The 16,871-nt window shown below is 34.6% G+C and overlaps 1 protein-coding gene and 1 pseudogene across 3 annotated transcripts in view; both read left to right on the plus strand.

Moving 5' to 3' along the window:
- Positions 1-1,771, plus strand: part of LOC137722721 (pectin acetylesterase 5-like) — a 30,179-nt pseudogene extending 28,408 nt beyond the window's left edge. The window contains exon 11 of the transcript XR_015961669.1: positions 917-1,771. The product of XR_015961669.1 is annotated as a pectin acetylesterase 5-like (transcript). The remainder of the gene's footprint in view (positions 1-916) is intronic.
- Positions 1,772-2,114: 343 nt separating this feature from the next.
- Positions 2,115-7,930, plus strand: LOC137722720 (pectin acetylesterase 5-like). 2 transcript variants are annotated; one of them, XM_088692646.1, is made up of 13 exons: positions 2,115-2,495; positions 2,577-2,659; positions 2,805-2,934; positions 3,061-3,140; positions 3,238-3,327; positions 3,631-3,755; positions 4,173-4,233; positions 5,059-5,112; positions 5,233-5,310; positions 5,399-5,504; positions 6,068-6,213; positions 7,038-7,189; positions 7,518-7,930. In XM_088692646.1, exons 1-12 carry the CDS (start codon positions 2,255-2,257, stop codon positions 7,158-7,160), a joined length of 1,317 nt encoding a protein of 438 aa, XP_088548772.1. In that variant the 5' UTR covers positions 2,115-2,254; the 3' UTR covers positions 7,161-7,189; positions 7,518-7,930. The 2 variants fall into 2 exon arrangements, with proteins under 2 accessions (XP_088548772.1, XP_088548771.1); XM_088692645.1 differs by lacking the exon at positions 7,518-7,930 and having other exon boundaries at positions 2,117-2,495; positions 7,038-7,482.
- Positions 7,931-16,871: the final 8,941 nt, after the last annotated feature.

Consider the following 16,871-nt stretch of genomic DNA (forward strand, 5'->3'; position numbering starts at 1 on the left):
AGCTGGGGGGTTTTCTGGAATGCTTGCAGGTGTTGGATTTGATGTGGACTTGTCGAGGATTTTTGGATCAGATGGAGGATCTCAAGGAGGAGGATCTCAAGGAGAAGGTTCTCAAGCAGAAGGATCTGGACGACGTTCAGGCGCAGATTCGGTTGGGTAGTTTAATTGGTTCTTTTTCTTGTCGGTTAAATACGACACTATAATTGTTCTATCTTTTTGTTTTTTTATGTTATGTTTGTAATGTCGGATTTAATGTTTGTTACGACGGACGACTTTTTGGATTTTATGTGAAATGTTAGATGTACAGTTTGGCACTATTGTTTTTGTTATTTATTTTCATTAATGTTTATTTAGATCTTAAAATTTATTATTTTGATTATATAATTTATTTTAGTTGGAATTAATTGAAATTGCATGCAGTTGTCCATCTATTTTTATTATTATTAACAAATATAGTGTCGGTTAAGACCGTTACTAGATTTTATATTTTATTTATTTAATTGTTATCTAACGTCGGTTTAAGGGATATTTTATTTATTTAATTTTAATATAATGTCGATTAAAAGCGACAGTAGATTGCATACTTTATTATTAAATAACTGATGCACGTGTAAGTATGCGTCGGTTTAAAGCGACACTAACCTGTAAGTATGCGTCGCTTTAAACCGACCTTAAGGTTAGTGTCGCTTTAAACCGACGCTGTGTAGTGGCGGATTAAGCTCAAAAAGCGACACTGAAGCCCTTTCGCGACGCTAGCAATAGTGTCGCTATTGAAATGCGACATTACATTGTTTAATGTCGGATTTGTGCCAAATTTTCGACAGAAATTTGATTTCTCGTCGGTTTTTCCTCCGCCGGTGATAGCATATATTGTAGTAGTGACAGTGGCAAAATTAACTCGATTCATTTTGTACAGGTTTCCGGGGATCTCTGCTGAAGGCGCTGAATGATTTCGAGAAAAATAAGGAAGGAGGAATGTTTATAAGTTCTTGCTTTATTCATTGCTAGACATTGATGACTGAGATATGGAATTCGCCGAAATCTTTAAGGATAAACAACAAGGTGAGGAAAGTTTTATCATTTGTATTCGAATGCCGTTATCATGTGGAGATTTCTTGTTAACTCAAATATGGTGACGGAAGTTCTATCATCCCAGCCGTATATTTCTCTGTGAGACAGATGAAAGCATAAATACCATAAGCTTAAGCTGCTTAGTGTTATCAAATCAAAATCTGTTTTTCTTTCATTTGTTTCTTGGTTTTCTGTCACTTTCTTAACTAAACTCGGCATCTGACTGTTTTGAGCTTTGCTATTCCGAATAGACAATTGCAGAGTCTGTGGGGGATTGGTACTTCAATCGAAGTGCAGCGAAGCTAATAGACTGCCCGTTTCCATGCAATCCGACCTGCTACAATGTGAATTTCACTCGAGATTGATTGAACTCAAGAAACGCTTTCAACTTTTCAACTGTTGTTCCGAACTGTAGATCTTTGGAGCCTCAGTTCACCCTAGTGAAAATTCTATCCTCCTCGTCCAGACTCCAAGCAGGATCCTATCGCTGTAGATATTGAGAACGAGGGTGTGTAGAGAAAATTTAAACCAGTTTATAGCTGCTGTCACTTCTTTTTACATGGAGGAGGAAACATTGTTTTTTACATTCAAAGGCTAGGGACCATTTTGCTACAGCTTAGTGATGTAGCTGTGTAGAAAAAGACGATAATGTACGTGTAATGATTTAATCTTGTATTAATTTTACTCGTTAAATTTGAAACGTTGAATCATAAATACTAAACTGAAAATTTTAAAACTAGTTTCTTGAGCTACTAGCTCTATATCTAGTCCATAAGCTAAAGCAAAAGGGCTCTAGTTTTTATATTACTTGCTCATTGAGAATCATCTCATGCGAATTAACGACTGATTGTGTGTTGAGAATCTGACATTTTCTTTTAATATGCAAATTTCTTTTTTTTTGCTTCAAAATAATGCTACCTTTCTTTTTGGTCTGAAAATAATGGCCTACCTTTTCCTTTTTTTTTGGTTGATAATAATCCGCTACCTCATTCTATGGATTTATTCTATTAGACATTGTTTCTTGCAAGAAAAGCAAAAACAAATAAACAAAAAAATTAAAGTAAAATTAAAAAACCAAAAACCAAAAACCAAGAACAAAATAAAACAAAATGAAAATTGGCAGTTAATTTTTCAGTGTCCGTTTGACTGCGTGAGCAGAGCACCGGAGGCAGTCAGTCAATTGATGGTGGGGCCAATGGCGAATCCCAGGCTTCGCAGCCTTCTATGGTGGCGAAGGTGGGCCAAAAAGGACTGGGCAATCGCTGCCATCGGATGTACCGTTATCGCCTTCGCTCTCACTCTCCTCTCCAACTCTTGGCGCGACGAACCAGACTCCGAAATCTCCCGCCCGTTTCTTCCCAACGCCGCCGCCTTCGATTTCGTCGACTTGACCTTGCTGCGCAACGCCAAAGATAGAGGCGCCTGTACTCAATCCCATCCCCTCTACTTTCCAATCTCTTTCTATCATCTCTCTCCCCCTAATTGTTTGAATTTTGGTTTTGCAGTTTGTTTGGACGGGACTGCCCCTGGCTACCATTTCAGGAAGGGATTCGGATCCGGCGCCAACAATTGGCTGCTTCACATTGAGGTCAAAATTCTATCCCTGTGCCTTTTTTTACAGGTCTAACACAAATTGTTCCATTCAATTTCAGTGAATATGCATATGCTAGTAGATTTTTATGTTTAGAAAGGAAAATTGTGTGATGGGTTTGGTTCAAAAATCGAAAATGTAGGGTGGAGGTTGGTGCAATTCGATTGAATCGTGTTCTTGGCGCAAAGGTACTCTACTAGGGTCTTCTAATTACATGGATCGTCGAGTTCCCTTTTCTGGGATTTTGAGCTCTCATCCATCACAAAATCCTGGTAAGCTTGATTTTATTCGGCTGCTACTTTTATTCCCGTAACGCTTCGTTTTGTAATTCTAGCTCAATCTAAGTTGTTGGCCATCTAATTGATGTGATTCAATTCATTGTTTGGAGCATTCTCTAGAATTCTTTAACTGGAACAAAGTCAAAATCCGATACTGTGATGGCGGATCCTTCGCTGGCCACCCGGAAAATGAGTCTAAGGTGCATTGTGTTTGGAGATTTTGCTGCCTTGTTTTAATTTTATAAATGGAAGAATGTAAGCTGTTATTTTAGCATTGGCTGTTCTTCTATTTCATAGATTGGATCAGGACCTTTTTTTAGGGGCCAGCTCATCTGGGAAGCAGTTATGGATGAACTCTTGTCAATTGGCTTGTCAAAAGTGAAAGAGGTATCTCGTGCTTACTTCGGTTAAGCTCTATTTGAATAATATGAACTGCAGTTCACAGCTTTTAAACATTAGAAATTTTCTATGCATGTATCGATGATTATGACTATACAAAATGTCTCTTCCACTCTCGTTCTAAGAGCTGTTTCATTGGTATTATAATGATATGATTGGTCCAGTAATTGTAATAACATTCTCCGCAAGAAAAGTATTGTTTTCCACCATGAGCTAATTTAAAGCTACTCATCGAGATTATTACAAAGAATGGTCTTTTTCTGCTAATATGTATGAGTGGCACTCTTACAGGCACTTCTTTCAGGATGCTCTGCCGGTGGGTTAGCGACTCTTATACATTGTGATGACTTTCGACGTCTTCTGCCAAAGGATGCAACTGTCAAATGTCTTGCTGATGCAGGCTTTTTCCTTGATGAGTATGTTTTTTGTGTACTAGTGCCTTCGGCACCTACATCTTTTAGAGAACCTGTTCAAGATGAAATTTTTCTAGGATTATACAAGGATCATATTTCTTTGTGTATGCTTAATATCTCCTAAATCATAAATTTCATAAAATGATGGTGTTGCCAGATTCTACTCTCTCATTTTCATACGTCAGAATATGAGACCTATCAAAATGGAACACCTTTGTACCACATTTTTCTAAAATGATTAAAATTCTTCCTATCAAGTTAAAGTAGGATTTTTTAAATTGTTTGCAGGTATGATGCTTTTCCCTTTTTTCCTATCTAGTGCATCCTCTATGCTCAGGATAGTGAATTCATAAAGAAATAGGAGCTGTAGAGAGAGAAAGAGGGAAAGTTTTGAGCCATTTTCTGTTTGCTACATTTCAGGAAAGATGTTCTCCAGCATCGGACGATGAGGTCTTTCTATAATGACGTTGCCATCCTTCAGGTTAGCTTTGATCTTTACTATTACTCAAGGTTCTAAAAGACGCTAGGCGCTAGTTGGGCGGCGAGCTGGCCCTAGTGCCTAGGCGGCTAGGTGGGGTCGCGGGCGCCTAGGCGGATTTAACTAAATCCATTATATTTCGTGTAAATAAGTGTATGTGTATACTTAAAATATATATAATTTCATCATAAACTACAAAATAGAATGACACATATATTATGAAGTATTGGAACATATGAAAGCATGGGGAACAAGCATATTATGCATGCTCATTTAAGTATTCAACGTCTCTTACAATTTATTGAAAAAAAATAAAATGCAAAATGAAAGTTATTTATTTTCTGCCTAAGTGAGTCGCAACCTAGGCGGGTGCCTAGATGGTCTAGGCGGGCACCTCAGCAGGTCTAGGCGCCCTTTCTTAATTTTCAAACGCCTAGGCATTAATTGGGACGGTGGCCAGCCGCCTAGCGCCTAGGCGGGGATTTTTAGAACAGTGCTATTACTAGCTTATATAATCTTTATATTTTTTTATCACTCTATGTTTTTTTATAGAAATTTAATTACTAACAAATGCTGACACTGTCAGATCTGCAGGATCCACCATTTGATTATTAGATGTAAAATCTAGTCGATATGTTTTTAATTTATTTGGGTCCATCTGCTTGTTCTTTTTTGTGAGTCTGACACATCATATATGAGAAAGGGTTTCATTTATCTTGGTCTATATCACTTAATGAAAATTAAATCTTTAGCGGGAGGCTTTAGGACGTTAGCCATTAAACAGTACCTTCATTGCTTTCTCTTGCTTATTTTCTGTCGCGCTGTCAGGGTTTATCAAAAAGTTTGCACAAGGATTGTCTTTCGAGGATGGAACCAGCAAAGGTAGTTGTTCTTTTCCTCTATATAGTGCCAAATAGTCAAATTTTATAGCTTCTTATTTTTCTGCTCGGTTATGATTTATAACACAAAGCCCCCATTTTTTGTTGTGAACTTCTACACCAGTGTCTATTTCCTGAAGAAGTTATTAAACACATTAATACCCCAGTGTTTCTTGTCAACCCAGCTTATGATTTTTGGCAGGTAATTTTCTTCAGAACCGAAGCTTCATTTACTTGTTATCAGAAATTGATTTGCATTCTTTTCTCATTTCCTAATATTATGACATTAGGTACAACATATATTGATACCTGAAGCAGCAGATCCACATGGCCATTGGAAAAATTGTAAACTGAACATTCACAATTGCAATCCCAGCCAGCTTGAAATACTACATGGTAATTAAATTTGAGAAGACCAAATTATATATGCCTGACTGTCCAGGAAAATCACATACATGTAATGCTGGTCCAACTCTTTGTAGCTAAGCATGCATGCTTGTGACCCGCTCTTCACGCGCTACTATCCCAGTGATCTGATAATTGTTAATTCGAGCGGTTGATCGTAACCATCTATAGATTTTTGTGGACTATAAACCAGCATATTTGCACACTGCATGCTGTGATGAGCAGAAAGTTTTGGGTCTTCTCATCACATTGCATTTAAAATATCCTATGAAAAATGTCACCCTAAGAATCCTAGAGTTTGTGGACCATAAACCAGCATCTTTTACAGTTGCAAGTTTCAAGAGTGGGCATTACTAACGTCAACTTCACAGATGTACATTGTCAAACTAGGGGATTATAGTATTGGTTCATCTTACATGTATATTTCACTAGCTTCATGCTTCTTGTCAATCGAAAAATAGGGTCCATAGATAGGTCCTTGCAATTCGTTCTGTAATGAAGTGTAATTATACAGAATATTGTGGCAGATTAATGTATCAACTTATTTCATACAGGTTTCCGTGATTCTATGCTGAAAGCACTGACCGAATTCCAAAAAAATACGGAAGGAGGAATGTTTATAAATTCATTTTATATTCATTGCCAGACGTGGATAACCGAGACATGGCATTCACCCACTTCTCCACGATTAAACAATAAGGTGTGGAAATTTTAATCATCTCATTCCTTTATTGGAATACAAATGGTTTTCTGTCATTTTTAAACTACTTTTCTGACTGATTTGAACTTTCATAGACAATTACGGAGTCTGTGGGTGATTGGTACTTTAGTCGGAATGTGGTAAAGCAGATTGACTGCCCATTTCCTTGCAATCCCACCTTCTTTCGTATAAATCTCACTGGTCTCTCACGTTTTTATTGAACTCAAGAAAACTTCCAACTTTATAGTGGATTATTCCCAACTTTATATCTTTACTTCCTGGCGGAAATCTTCCCTTATTGTCCATGCTTCTATCCCTGTACACATTTAGAAGGAAGGTGTTTATCAAACCGGAAAAAAATAGAGACAAGGTGTGAAGAAAATGGAATAACAGTTTATACTTGCCATCATGTTACAAGGCTTTTTCATAGAGGAGGGGAGACTTCTTAATATAATGTTCTTTGTGCTTTCAATGTAGTAATTGTTCTTTGTTATGTAAACATGCATGCCATGGATATCTTTTGTACTTTGCTTTCCAGAAAAAGATTTAGCAACGAAAATACGGAGACTGGAGATATGATGAAATCATGAAAGTTTAATGATCTTCGTCCCCTTTGCTTGTTTGCTCACTTTCCTTGAGGTTTTCGAAATATACATATATGTATGTATGTTGTATTCTTATAAATGTTTCTGTTCATGCAACTGAATGCCTAAATACCACGAGTTACGGCATTAAAATCTGCTTAACTTTATTGTTTGAAAACAAATGGTTTTCTGTCATCTTTCATGCTGAACTTGTTATCTGACCGGTTTGGACTTTGATAGACAATTGCAGAATCTGTGGGCGACTGGTACTTCGGTCAAAATGCAGTAAAGCAAATTGACTGTCCATTCCCATGCAATCCCACCTGCTATCATATGAATTTCACTGCTTTCTCACGAGGTTGATTGAACTCAAGAACGCTTCCAAATTTCTGGTAGGTCCATCTGTAGAAATTGACAATGAAGGTGTGTAGCAGAAAAAGGGAAAACGAAGAGAAAAAACGGTTTATACATTGATATCACATCTTCACTTGTTTACATAGAGAAGCAACACATCCTCTAATTTCCATATCAACCAGTTGAAATGTTTTCCTTTCAATGTAGTAATGATACTTCTTAAACAACTTTATGATGTTACTATGTTTGTACCTTGCTTTCCGGATTCTCATGCTTGCGTTTGTAGTAACTATTTTTTTCGTTGCAATTTGAGGATTACATCCTTTAATTATGTTTCCCCAAAGTTTATTTTTCTGTTTCTCTCAGGGTGTGGAACCAAAGGTTTTAACCTGCATTACCTGTGACGAAGATGCCTGGCTTTACAGAGTATCACTTCATTTAATTGGTTGCCAACTACAAGGGAAATAGATGAATCGTTGGACTTTTATCGATGTCCGAAGGAAACTAAGTAAGAAATATTTGGGGTATTTGTTGATTATAAGTTTTGAGACTTTGAAGAACTTCATACACATTCTGTAGTTTGTAGTTTGGATCCTTTTGACGTCTTGCTTTGCCTGCTACTGTTAAGTCTGTAAAAAAATATGTTAAATTTGCTGGTGTCTTGTGTGAGAAATTTGGGTCCGACAACGGACCACATGTCTGTGCGGACCTAGACACATAAGACACCTCATACCCATCTCTAATTTGTGATGCTAACCCTGACCAATCTTTGGTTCCAACCCCCTCTCCCATGTACCAGTTCTGGCTGGGTGCCAAATAGACGACCTTTCTCCTCATGGCCACACTTCAGCAAAAAAGTGAACCTCAATGCGCCACATCGTCAAATTTAATGAATTTGTTACGGGTATGAAGGTGAAAGGTAAGGTGAGACACAAGAATTGATTGTTAAGAGATAGGTCGTCCCAAAATGACTTTTAAGGAGAAATTTGGTACTTGGAACATCTCTAGGCAAACATAGCGGTACAACTTTTTGTCTCTCGTATGGTGAACATCATGTGCTACATCTTCAAATTTAACAGATTTTAGTCGGATTTGGTGGTGGAGGGAAAAATGCAACACAAACAGTTAATTTCATAGGCAAATTAGGTCAAAATAAAAGTAAATTGTAGCAATGGTCTCTCAACTTTAATCAAATTGTAGCAATGATTCCTTAACTAAAAATCCATTACCATTGGTCCCTCAACACATCAAAATGTGTAGCTATGGTCATTTTCGTCAATTTCATTAGAATTTTGTCAACATAAGTTATGTTGGAATGACCATTACTACAATTGGGGTCCCTCAACTCATCAAAACATGTAGCTATGGTCATTTTCGTCAATTTAGTTAGGCTTTGTCAAAATGAGTTATGTTGGAAGGACCATTGCTACAATTGGGTTAAAGTTGAGAGATCATTGATTCAATTGGGTTAAAGTTGAGGGGCCATTTCTTCAATTAGATTAAAGTTGAGGGACCAATGGTAATGAATTTTTAGTTGGATTAAAGTTGAGGGACAATGGTAATGGATTTTTAGTTGAGGGATCATAGCTGCACGTTTTGATGAGTTGAGTACCAATGGTAATGGATTTTTAGTTGAGAGACCATTGTTCCAATTGAGTTAAAATTAATGAACCATTACTACAATTTACTCTCAAAATAACTATTAAGTAGCAAATAGGGATTTCAAAAATATATTGGAAAACATTGCAGTAGTTAGTTACTTTTATGGTTCGGTCCAATATGACTAAATGCTGGTTTGGTACTGAAGTGCTTTTATAAAAAGTGGGTATAAAAAAAAGCTGAGTTCAAAAATGTGTTTGGTAAACACTTAAAAACAGCTTATTTTCACTGTTTTGGGTGAAAAAAAGCTGAAAACGTGAAGCAGCATAAGTGTTGGATTATATGTTGAATGTTGGATTATGATTTCTTGTTAAACATTGGATTATATGTTTAATAAAGTTTATAAATATTTTCCTTTTAAAAATAAAGTATATTTAATAATTTTATTTGTTAAGAAAATTAAATTAATGGCACATTTAGTATTATACTTTTTTTTGTCATTTTACACAATCACAATTGTTTTGTAAAAAAATTTATCAAACACCATAATATTTTTTTTTTTTCCAAAAGCACTTTTACAAAAAATTTACCAAACACCTTACTACTTTATTTCACAGCTTATTCTCACAGTACAACAGAAAAAGTTTTTTTTTTTTTTCAAAACACAGCTATACGACCAAACCAGACCTAAGTGAGACAATTTCTGAAAGAGTTACGAAGAATTTGGGCATCCATGATTAACGACCTCATGCAAACTAGCTAGTTTGGTCTTGTCCAAAATGTCTTTCCCATGTGACAAAATTGTGCTGCAATGCATCAACATCTTCCTCACCTGAAATGTAGTCAAGAGACCTCGTCGCTAATGAAAATCCTCAATATCGTCAATCATGTACGATTATAAGGGTTTTCATTGTTATGATTATAATCACGTACGATTATAGATGTAGCATATATCGAGCAAGGAGATATATGAGAAAATAAAAATATGAGATTTCATTTGGTTTCCAATTATAAAACATAACAATAGTGTTTGACAATATCTCACTCATAATTTATTTCTATTTCAAATTGGATTATCTACATAATGTGCGACTGCACTCAATGTCCCAAATCCAATTAGATAATTTGCACCATTTTACTTTGTCAACTTCCATTTAGGTCCTCCCTAGCTACCATATTTGCCTAAACCATTTCAACAACCTCATGATGGATCCCAATCTGAAAGAGTCTGAATTTGCTCAACACTTATCACATTTTTAAGATACATTTCTTTTCAAACTTGCTCTCAATCAAATCTCGAGATTATTTTCTCAAGATTTGATAATAAAAAATTGGAAATAATTGTAAATATAGAGTACATGAAGCTTAAAATTTACCATCGTGGATTTACCGAACATGATCACCTTTAAAATACATATGGTCCCCTAAAGTGGATTAACCAAGCATAATCATACATTCATAAGCATGCATCTAATGGTGTGGTCCCACATCGGATTAATCAAGCATGACCGTTTCCTATAATACTAGATAGTGATCACCTATCACGGATATATCAAGCATGATTACTCCTAGAATGCGTATGGTCCCTCAAAGCGGATTAACCAAGTAGGACCATTTCATGTAATACTAAACAGTGATAAGCCATCGCGAATACACGAAGCATATGATCATCCCTAGAATACGTATGGTCCCCCAATACGAATTAATCAAGCTGGACCATAGGTATGCATCTAATAATGTGTTCCTCCAATGCGAATTAACCAAGAGGACCATTTCCTATAGTACTAGGTAGAGATCACTCATTACTGATATACCAAGCATGATTCCCCTTCGAATGCATATGGTCCCCCAATGTGGATTAACTAAGCAGAACCATAGACATGCATCTAATAGTATGATCCCTTGATGCGGTTTAACCAAGCAGAATCACCCATGTACACACTACTACATGGTGCAATCACATCATCACACATCACACATCACACCCAACATGATTTATTTACAAGTAAACATATTCTCTATCGGTGCCATGTATCAAAAAAGTATCTAATCATACGAAGTACAATACGTGAGATACCTTGGTTTACTAGATCTACTAAACTTCAAATAGAGTCCATGACTCATCCTCTCATACTAGTAGTCAAACATTATCGATACGTCCATCTCTATCTCATGCGGTGTAATAACGTTAGGTTCAATAGGCATTTGTATTGGCATACATTCATTTTGATACTCCTTGTTCTGAGGTATTAACCTATATTCTGATACCATTCTATCACACTTCGAAAATTTAACCCCGAGAGGTGATTAAAATTATGAATTGATTATGTAGTACCAATTAAATTCCTTTTAATTTGTGATTACTTCTAACTCTCAAGTTAGGCTACTTATGTACCCTAAAATGAAATCAAGCCATTCATAGTTCACCTCCTTGTTCCCAAGTAAGTATGCCTTAACCTGTTCCGTTTACAGTTTCGAGCAAATCTTATGCGTTTTTCTAATAGAGAAATCTCTTTTCACTAGAATAAGCCCGCTACAAGCACAACGAACTATAGTTCAACTCCAGGATGGCCCCGCTGCGCCAAGGAAAGACCAAATCGAACTATCAACTATGAACTCTAGATATTTTAACCAATTCGACCTGGTTTTCCATGACTGTTATAACTCAGGATATGATCGATAGTCTTGAAAATGGGAACATGGAGTCAGTGCACATAGTTCCCGCTACATTACTACATTAAGCTTAAAATTTTAGCTTGCATCAACCTGTATTGGTCATCCAAACGCAGCGATGCATGTGAGCCTAATTCCGAAACAATTTTATCAACTCAAGTCTTTCTAATTCTACCCAAAATTTGTGAAAAAAGAACATACATTGTACCACAATTGTACTAGATAAAGCTCTTTATGTGAGTTTCAATGGCCGGTACAGTCATATACTGAAGGATTAAGCAGCAATCCAAAGATTCCCCTCAACAATTCCATTGAGAAATTGACTAATACTATCGACTCTATCTCCTGCCCGCCTTTTATTTTTTATTTTTATTTTTTTTCAAGTTACGATTCTTAACATCTATTTGTACCATCTCTTCAATAAAGATTGAACCCACTTGTATTGGTTGATCATACCTCTATTAAAGAGATGATACAAATAGATGATAAATGTAACACTACTTTACTTCCTTTTTTTTTTTCTTTTTTTGTTTTTGGTCTCTTGGCTGTCCTCCCATTCTTTTCTTTTTCTCCTTCTCCCTCCAGTTTTTCTCGTTCCTTGCAGAGCATCCCAGCTCTCTCTCTCTCTCTCTCTCTCTCTCCTTTTCCTTTTCAAAAAAGGTAGACAGATCAAGTTTGTTAACTAAAAATTAAAAAATAAATAATGCTGACAAAAATTTTCATTCTTTTCTTCGTAAAGTAAATAAGTGGAAAAGAAAAGAACGAGAATAAAGAGAAAACGAGATGCATGAGACTACGAAAATCAATACAAAAATATCTTTGAAAAAATTAAACCACTTGGTAAAAAATCCTCAATTCATTTTTCTTCATTTATCTCTCGATGAAAAACAGTAATGCGAACTCAGGTGTAACATAGTCGAGCAAATAGTTCAAAAGAAGTTTCTTAGGTAAAAAAAAACGTTGACAAGAATTTTTGTTCTTTTCTTAGTAAAGTGAATAAGTGGAAAAGAAAAGAACAGGAAAAAAGAGAAAGTGAGATGCACGCTACTACAAAATCAATAGAATAAACCACTAGGAGAGAGAAAAAAAAACTCAATTCATAGTTTCTTTATTTATCTCTTGACAAAAACCAATGATGCAAACACAGGTGTCACATAGTCGAGTAAAAAAATTAAAATGAAGTTTCTTAGCTAAAAAAAAAAATAATAATGACAAGAATTTTCATTCTTTTCTTCGCAAAGTGAATCAGTGGAAAAGAAAGGAACAAGAATAAAAAGAAAATGAGATGCACACAAATGTGTCACATTTGAGTCAAATAATTAAAATGAAGTTTCTTAGCTAAAAAAAATAAAAAAAATTTCCAAGAATTTTTGTTCTTTTCTTAGTAAAGTGAAGAAGTGGAGAAGTGGAAAAGAAAGAATAGGAATAAAGAGAAAACGAGATGCATTTAACTACTAAAATCAATAGAAAAATATCTTTGACAAAATTCAACCACTGAAGGAAGAAAAAAAAAAAAAACCTCAATCCATAGTTTCTTCATTTAACTCTCGATGAAAAACAATGATGCGTATCGGGTGTCACATAGTTGAGTCAAATAATTAAAACGACGTTTCTTAAAAAAAAAAAAAAAATAATAATAATAATAATAATAATGTTGGCAAGAATTTTCGTTATTTTCTTGGCAAAGTGAATAAGTAGAAATGAAAAGAATAAGAATAAAGAAAAATGAGATACACACAACTTCTAAAATCAATAAAAAAAAATATGTTTCAAAAAATTAAACCACTGGGGGAAATTTTTTTTAAAAAAAAATCTCAATTTATATTCTCTTCATTTATCTCTAGACCAAAAACAACGGTGTGAAACTAGATGTCACAGAGTCGAGTCAAATAATTAAAATGAAGTTTCTTAGCTCCAGAAAAAAAAAATTAATGTTGACAAGAATTTTCGTTCTTGTCTTGGTAAAGTGAATAAGTGGAAAAGAAAAGAACATGAAGAAAGACAAAATGAGAAGTGGGAAAGAAAAAAACAGGAATAAAGGGAAATGAGATGCACACGACTGCTAAAATCAATAGAAAATATGTTTGAAAAAATTAAACCATTGATGGAAGAAAAAAGAAAAAAACAAAAACCTCACTTCATAGTTTCTTCATTTATCTCTTGACGAGAAAAACAATGATATGAACCCGCGTGTGCTATAGTCGAGTCAAATAATTAAAACGAAGTTTGTTAGCTAAAAGAAAATAAATAATGTTGACAAGAATTTTCGTTCTTTTCTTGGTGATAGTGAATAAGTGGAAATGAAAAGAACAAGAATAAAGAGAAGACGAGTTGAACGCAACTACTAAAATCAATAGGAAAATATCTTTCAAAAAATTAAACCATTGGGGGAAATAAAAAAAATCCTCAATCCATATTTTCTTCATTTATCTCTCGACCATAAACAACGATGCGAACCTAGATGTGACGACCTATCCCTATTTTCTATATAATTTTCTCCCTGAATGTGTAAAGTGACGATTATGCATGGTTAACTAAGTAACGTGGATGTACATATGCCGTTTTAATATATTGCTCCATTGAATTCTGCAGTTCTTTTACTTCAAATCTCAACTCTAGTACCTATGCATGGGAAAGCCTATTTGTAATTTTCATTTCGATCAATGGCCTGTTACTATTCATATATCTGCTTGGTCATTTGCAGGTCGGTGATGAGTTATATTTTGTATATCTGTTTTCTTTTGAGTAGTTTCTACGTCCATCTCTATCTCATGCGGTGTAATAACGTTAGGTTCAATAGGCATTTGTATTGGCATACATTCATTTTGATACTCCTTGTTCTGAGGTATTAACCTATATTCTGATACCATTCTATCACACTTCGAAAATTTAACCCCGAGAGGTGATTAAAATTATGAATTGATTATGTAGTACCAATTAAATTCCTTTTAATTTGTGATTACTTCTAACTCTCAAGTTAGGCTACTTATGTACCCTAAAATGAAATCAAGCTATTCATAGTTCACCTCCTTGTTCCCAAGTAAGTATGCCCTAACCTGTTCCGTTTACAGTTTCGAGCAAATCTTATGCGTTTTTCTAATAGAGAAATCTCTTTTCACTAAAACAAGCCCACTACAAGCACAACGAACTATAGTTCAACTCCAGGATGGCCCCGCTGCGCCAAGGAAATACCAAATCGAACTATCAACTATGAACTCTAGATATTTTAACCAATTCGACCTGGTTTTCCATGACTGTTATAACTCAGGATATGATCGATAGTCTTGAAAATGGGAACATGGAGTCAGTGCACATAGTTCCCGCTACATTGCTACATTAAGCTTAAAATTTTAGCTTGCATCAACCTGTATTGGTCATCCAAACGCAGCGATGCATGTGAGCCTAATTCCGAAACAATTTTATCAACTCAAGTCTTTCTAATTCTACCCAAAATTTGTGAAAAAAGAACATACATTGCACCACAATTGTACTAGATAAAGCTCTTTATGTGAGTTTCAATGGCTGGTACAGTCATATACTGAAGGATTAAGCAGCAATCCAAAGATTCCCCTCAACAATTCCATTGAGAAATTGACTAATATTATCGACTCTATCTCCTGCCCGCCTTTTATTTTTTATTTAATTTTTTTTCAAGATACAATTCTTAACATCTATTTGTACCATCTCTTCAATAAAGATTGAACCCACATGTATTGGTTGATCCTACCTCTATTAAAAAGATGATACAAATAGATGATAAATATAACACTACTTTACTTCCTTTTGTTTTTTTTTTTTTTTGGTCTCTTGGCTGTCCTCCCATTCTTTTCTTTTCTCCTTCTCCCTCCAGTTTTTCCCGTTCCTTGCAGAGCATCCCAGCTCTCTCTCTCTCTCTCTCTCTCTCTCTCTCTCTTCTTTTTCCTTTTCCTTTTCAAAAAAGGTAGACAGATCAAGTTTCTTAACTAAAAATTAAAAAATAAATAATGTTGACAAAAATTTTCATTCTTTTCTTGGTAAAGTAAATAAGTGGAGAAGAAAAGAATGAGAATAAAGAGAAAACGAGATGCATGAGACTACGAAAATCAATACAAAAATATCTTTGAAAAAATTAAACCACTTGGTAAAAAATCCTCAATTCATTTTTCTTCATTTATCTCTCGATGAAAAACAGTAATGCGAACTCAGGTGTAACATAGTCGAGCAAATAGTTCAAAAGAAGTTTCTTAGGTAAAAAAAAACGTTGACAAGAATTTTTGTTCTTTTCTTAGTAAAGTGAATAAGTGGAAAAGAAAAGAACAGGAAAAAAGAGAAAGTGAGATGCACGCTACTACAAAATCAATAGAATAAACCACTAGGAGAGAGAAAAAAAAACTCAATTCATAGTTTCTTTATTTATCTCTTGACAAAAACCAATGATGCAAACACAGGTGTCACATAGTCGAGTAAAAAAATTAACATGAAGTTTCTTAGCTAAAAAAAAAAAAACAATAATGACAAGAATTTTCATTCTTTTCTTGGCAAAGTGAATCAGTGGAAAAGAAAGGAACAAGAATAAAGAGAAAATGAGATGCACACAAATGTGTCACATTTGAGTCAAATAATTAAAATGAAGTTTCTTAGCTAAAAAAAATAAAAAAAATTTCCAAGAATTTTTGTTCTTTTCTTAGTAAAGTGAAGAAGTAGAGAAGTAGAAAAGAAAGAATAGGAATAAAGAGAAAACGAGATGCACGTGACTACTAAAATCAATAGAAAAATATCTTTGACAAAATTCAACCACTGAAGGAAAAAAAAAAAAAAAAACTTCAATTCATAGTTTCTTCATTTAACTCTCGATGAAAAACAATGATGCGTATCGGGTGTCACATAGTTGAGTCAAATAATTAAAACGACGTTTCTTAGCTAATAATAATAATAATAATAATAATAACAACGTTGGCAAGAATTTTCGTTATTTTCTTGGCAAAGTGAATAAGTAGAAATGAAAAGAATAAGAATAAAGAAAAATGAGATACACACAACTACTAAAATCAATAAAAAAAAATATGTTTCAAAAAATTAAACCACTGGGGGAAATTTAAAAAAAAAAAATCTCAATTTATATTCTCTTCTTTTATCTCTGGACCAAAAACAACGGTGTGAACCTAGATGTCACAGAGTCGAGTCAAATAATTAAAATGAAGTTTCTTAGCTCCAGAAAAAAAAAAAAATTAATGCTGACAAGAATTTTCGTTCTTGTCTTGGTAAAGTGAATAAGTGGAAAAGAAAAGAACATGAAGAAAGACAAAATGAGAAGTGGGAAAGAAAAAAACAGGAATAAAGGGAAATGAGATGCACACGACTGCTAAAATCAATAGAAAATATGTTTGAAAAAAATTAAACCATTGATGGAAGAAAAAAGAAAAAAAACAAAAACCTCACTTCATAGTTTCTTCATTTATCTCTTGACGA

The sequence above is a fragment of the Pyrus communis genome, chromosome 4 (genome assembly GCF_041283825.1).
Source record: "Pyrus communis isolate YQ-2024b chromosome 4, ASM4128382v1, whole genome shotgun sequence".
Classification (NCBI taxonomy): Eukaryota; Viridiplantae; Streptophyta; class Magnoliopsida; order Rosales; family Rosaceae; genus Pyrus; species Pyrus communis.

Excerpts from the sequence above, each read along its gene's own strand:
- LOC137722720 (XM_088692646.1), top strand. The coding sequence starts at position 2,255 with ATGGTGGGGCCAATGGCGAATCCCAGGCTTCGCAGCCTTCTATGGTGG. Across the intron at positions 2,660-2,804 it reads ATTGGCTGCTTCACATTGAG|GGTGGAGGTTGGTGCAATTC; the intron begins GTCAAAATTCTA and ends TCGAAAATGTAG. Across the intron at positions 5,505-6,067 it reads CCAGCTTGAAATACTACATG|GTTTCCGTGATTCTATGCTG; the intron begins GTAATTAAATTT and ends TATTTCATACAG.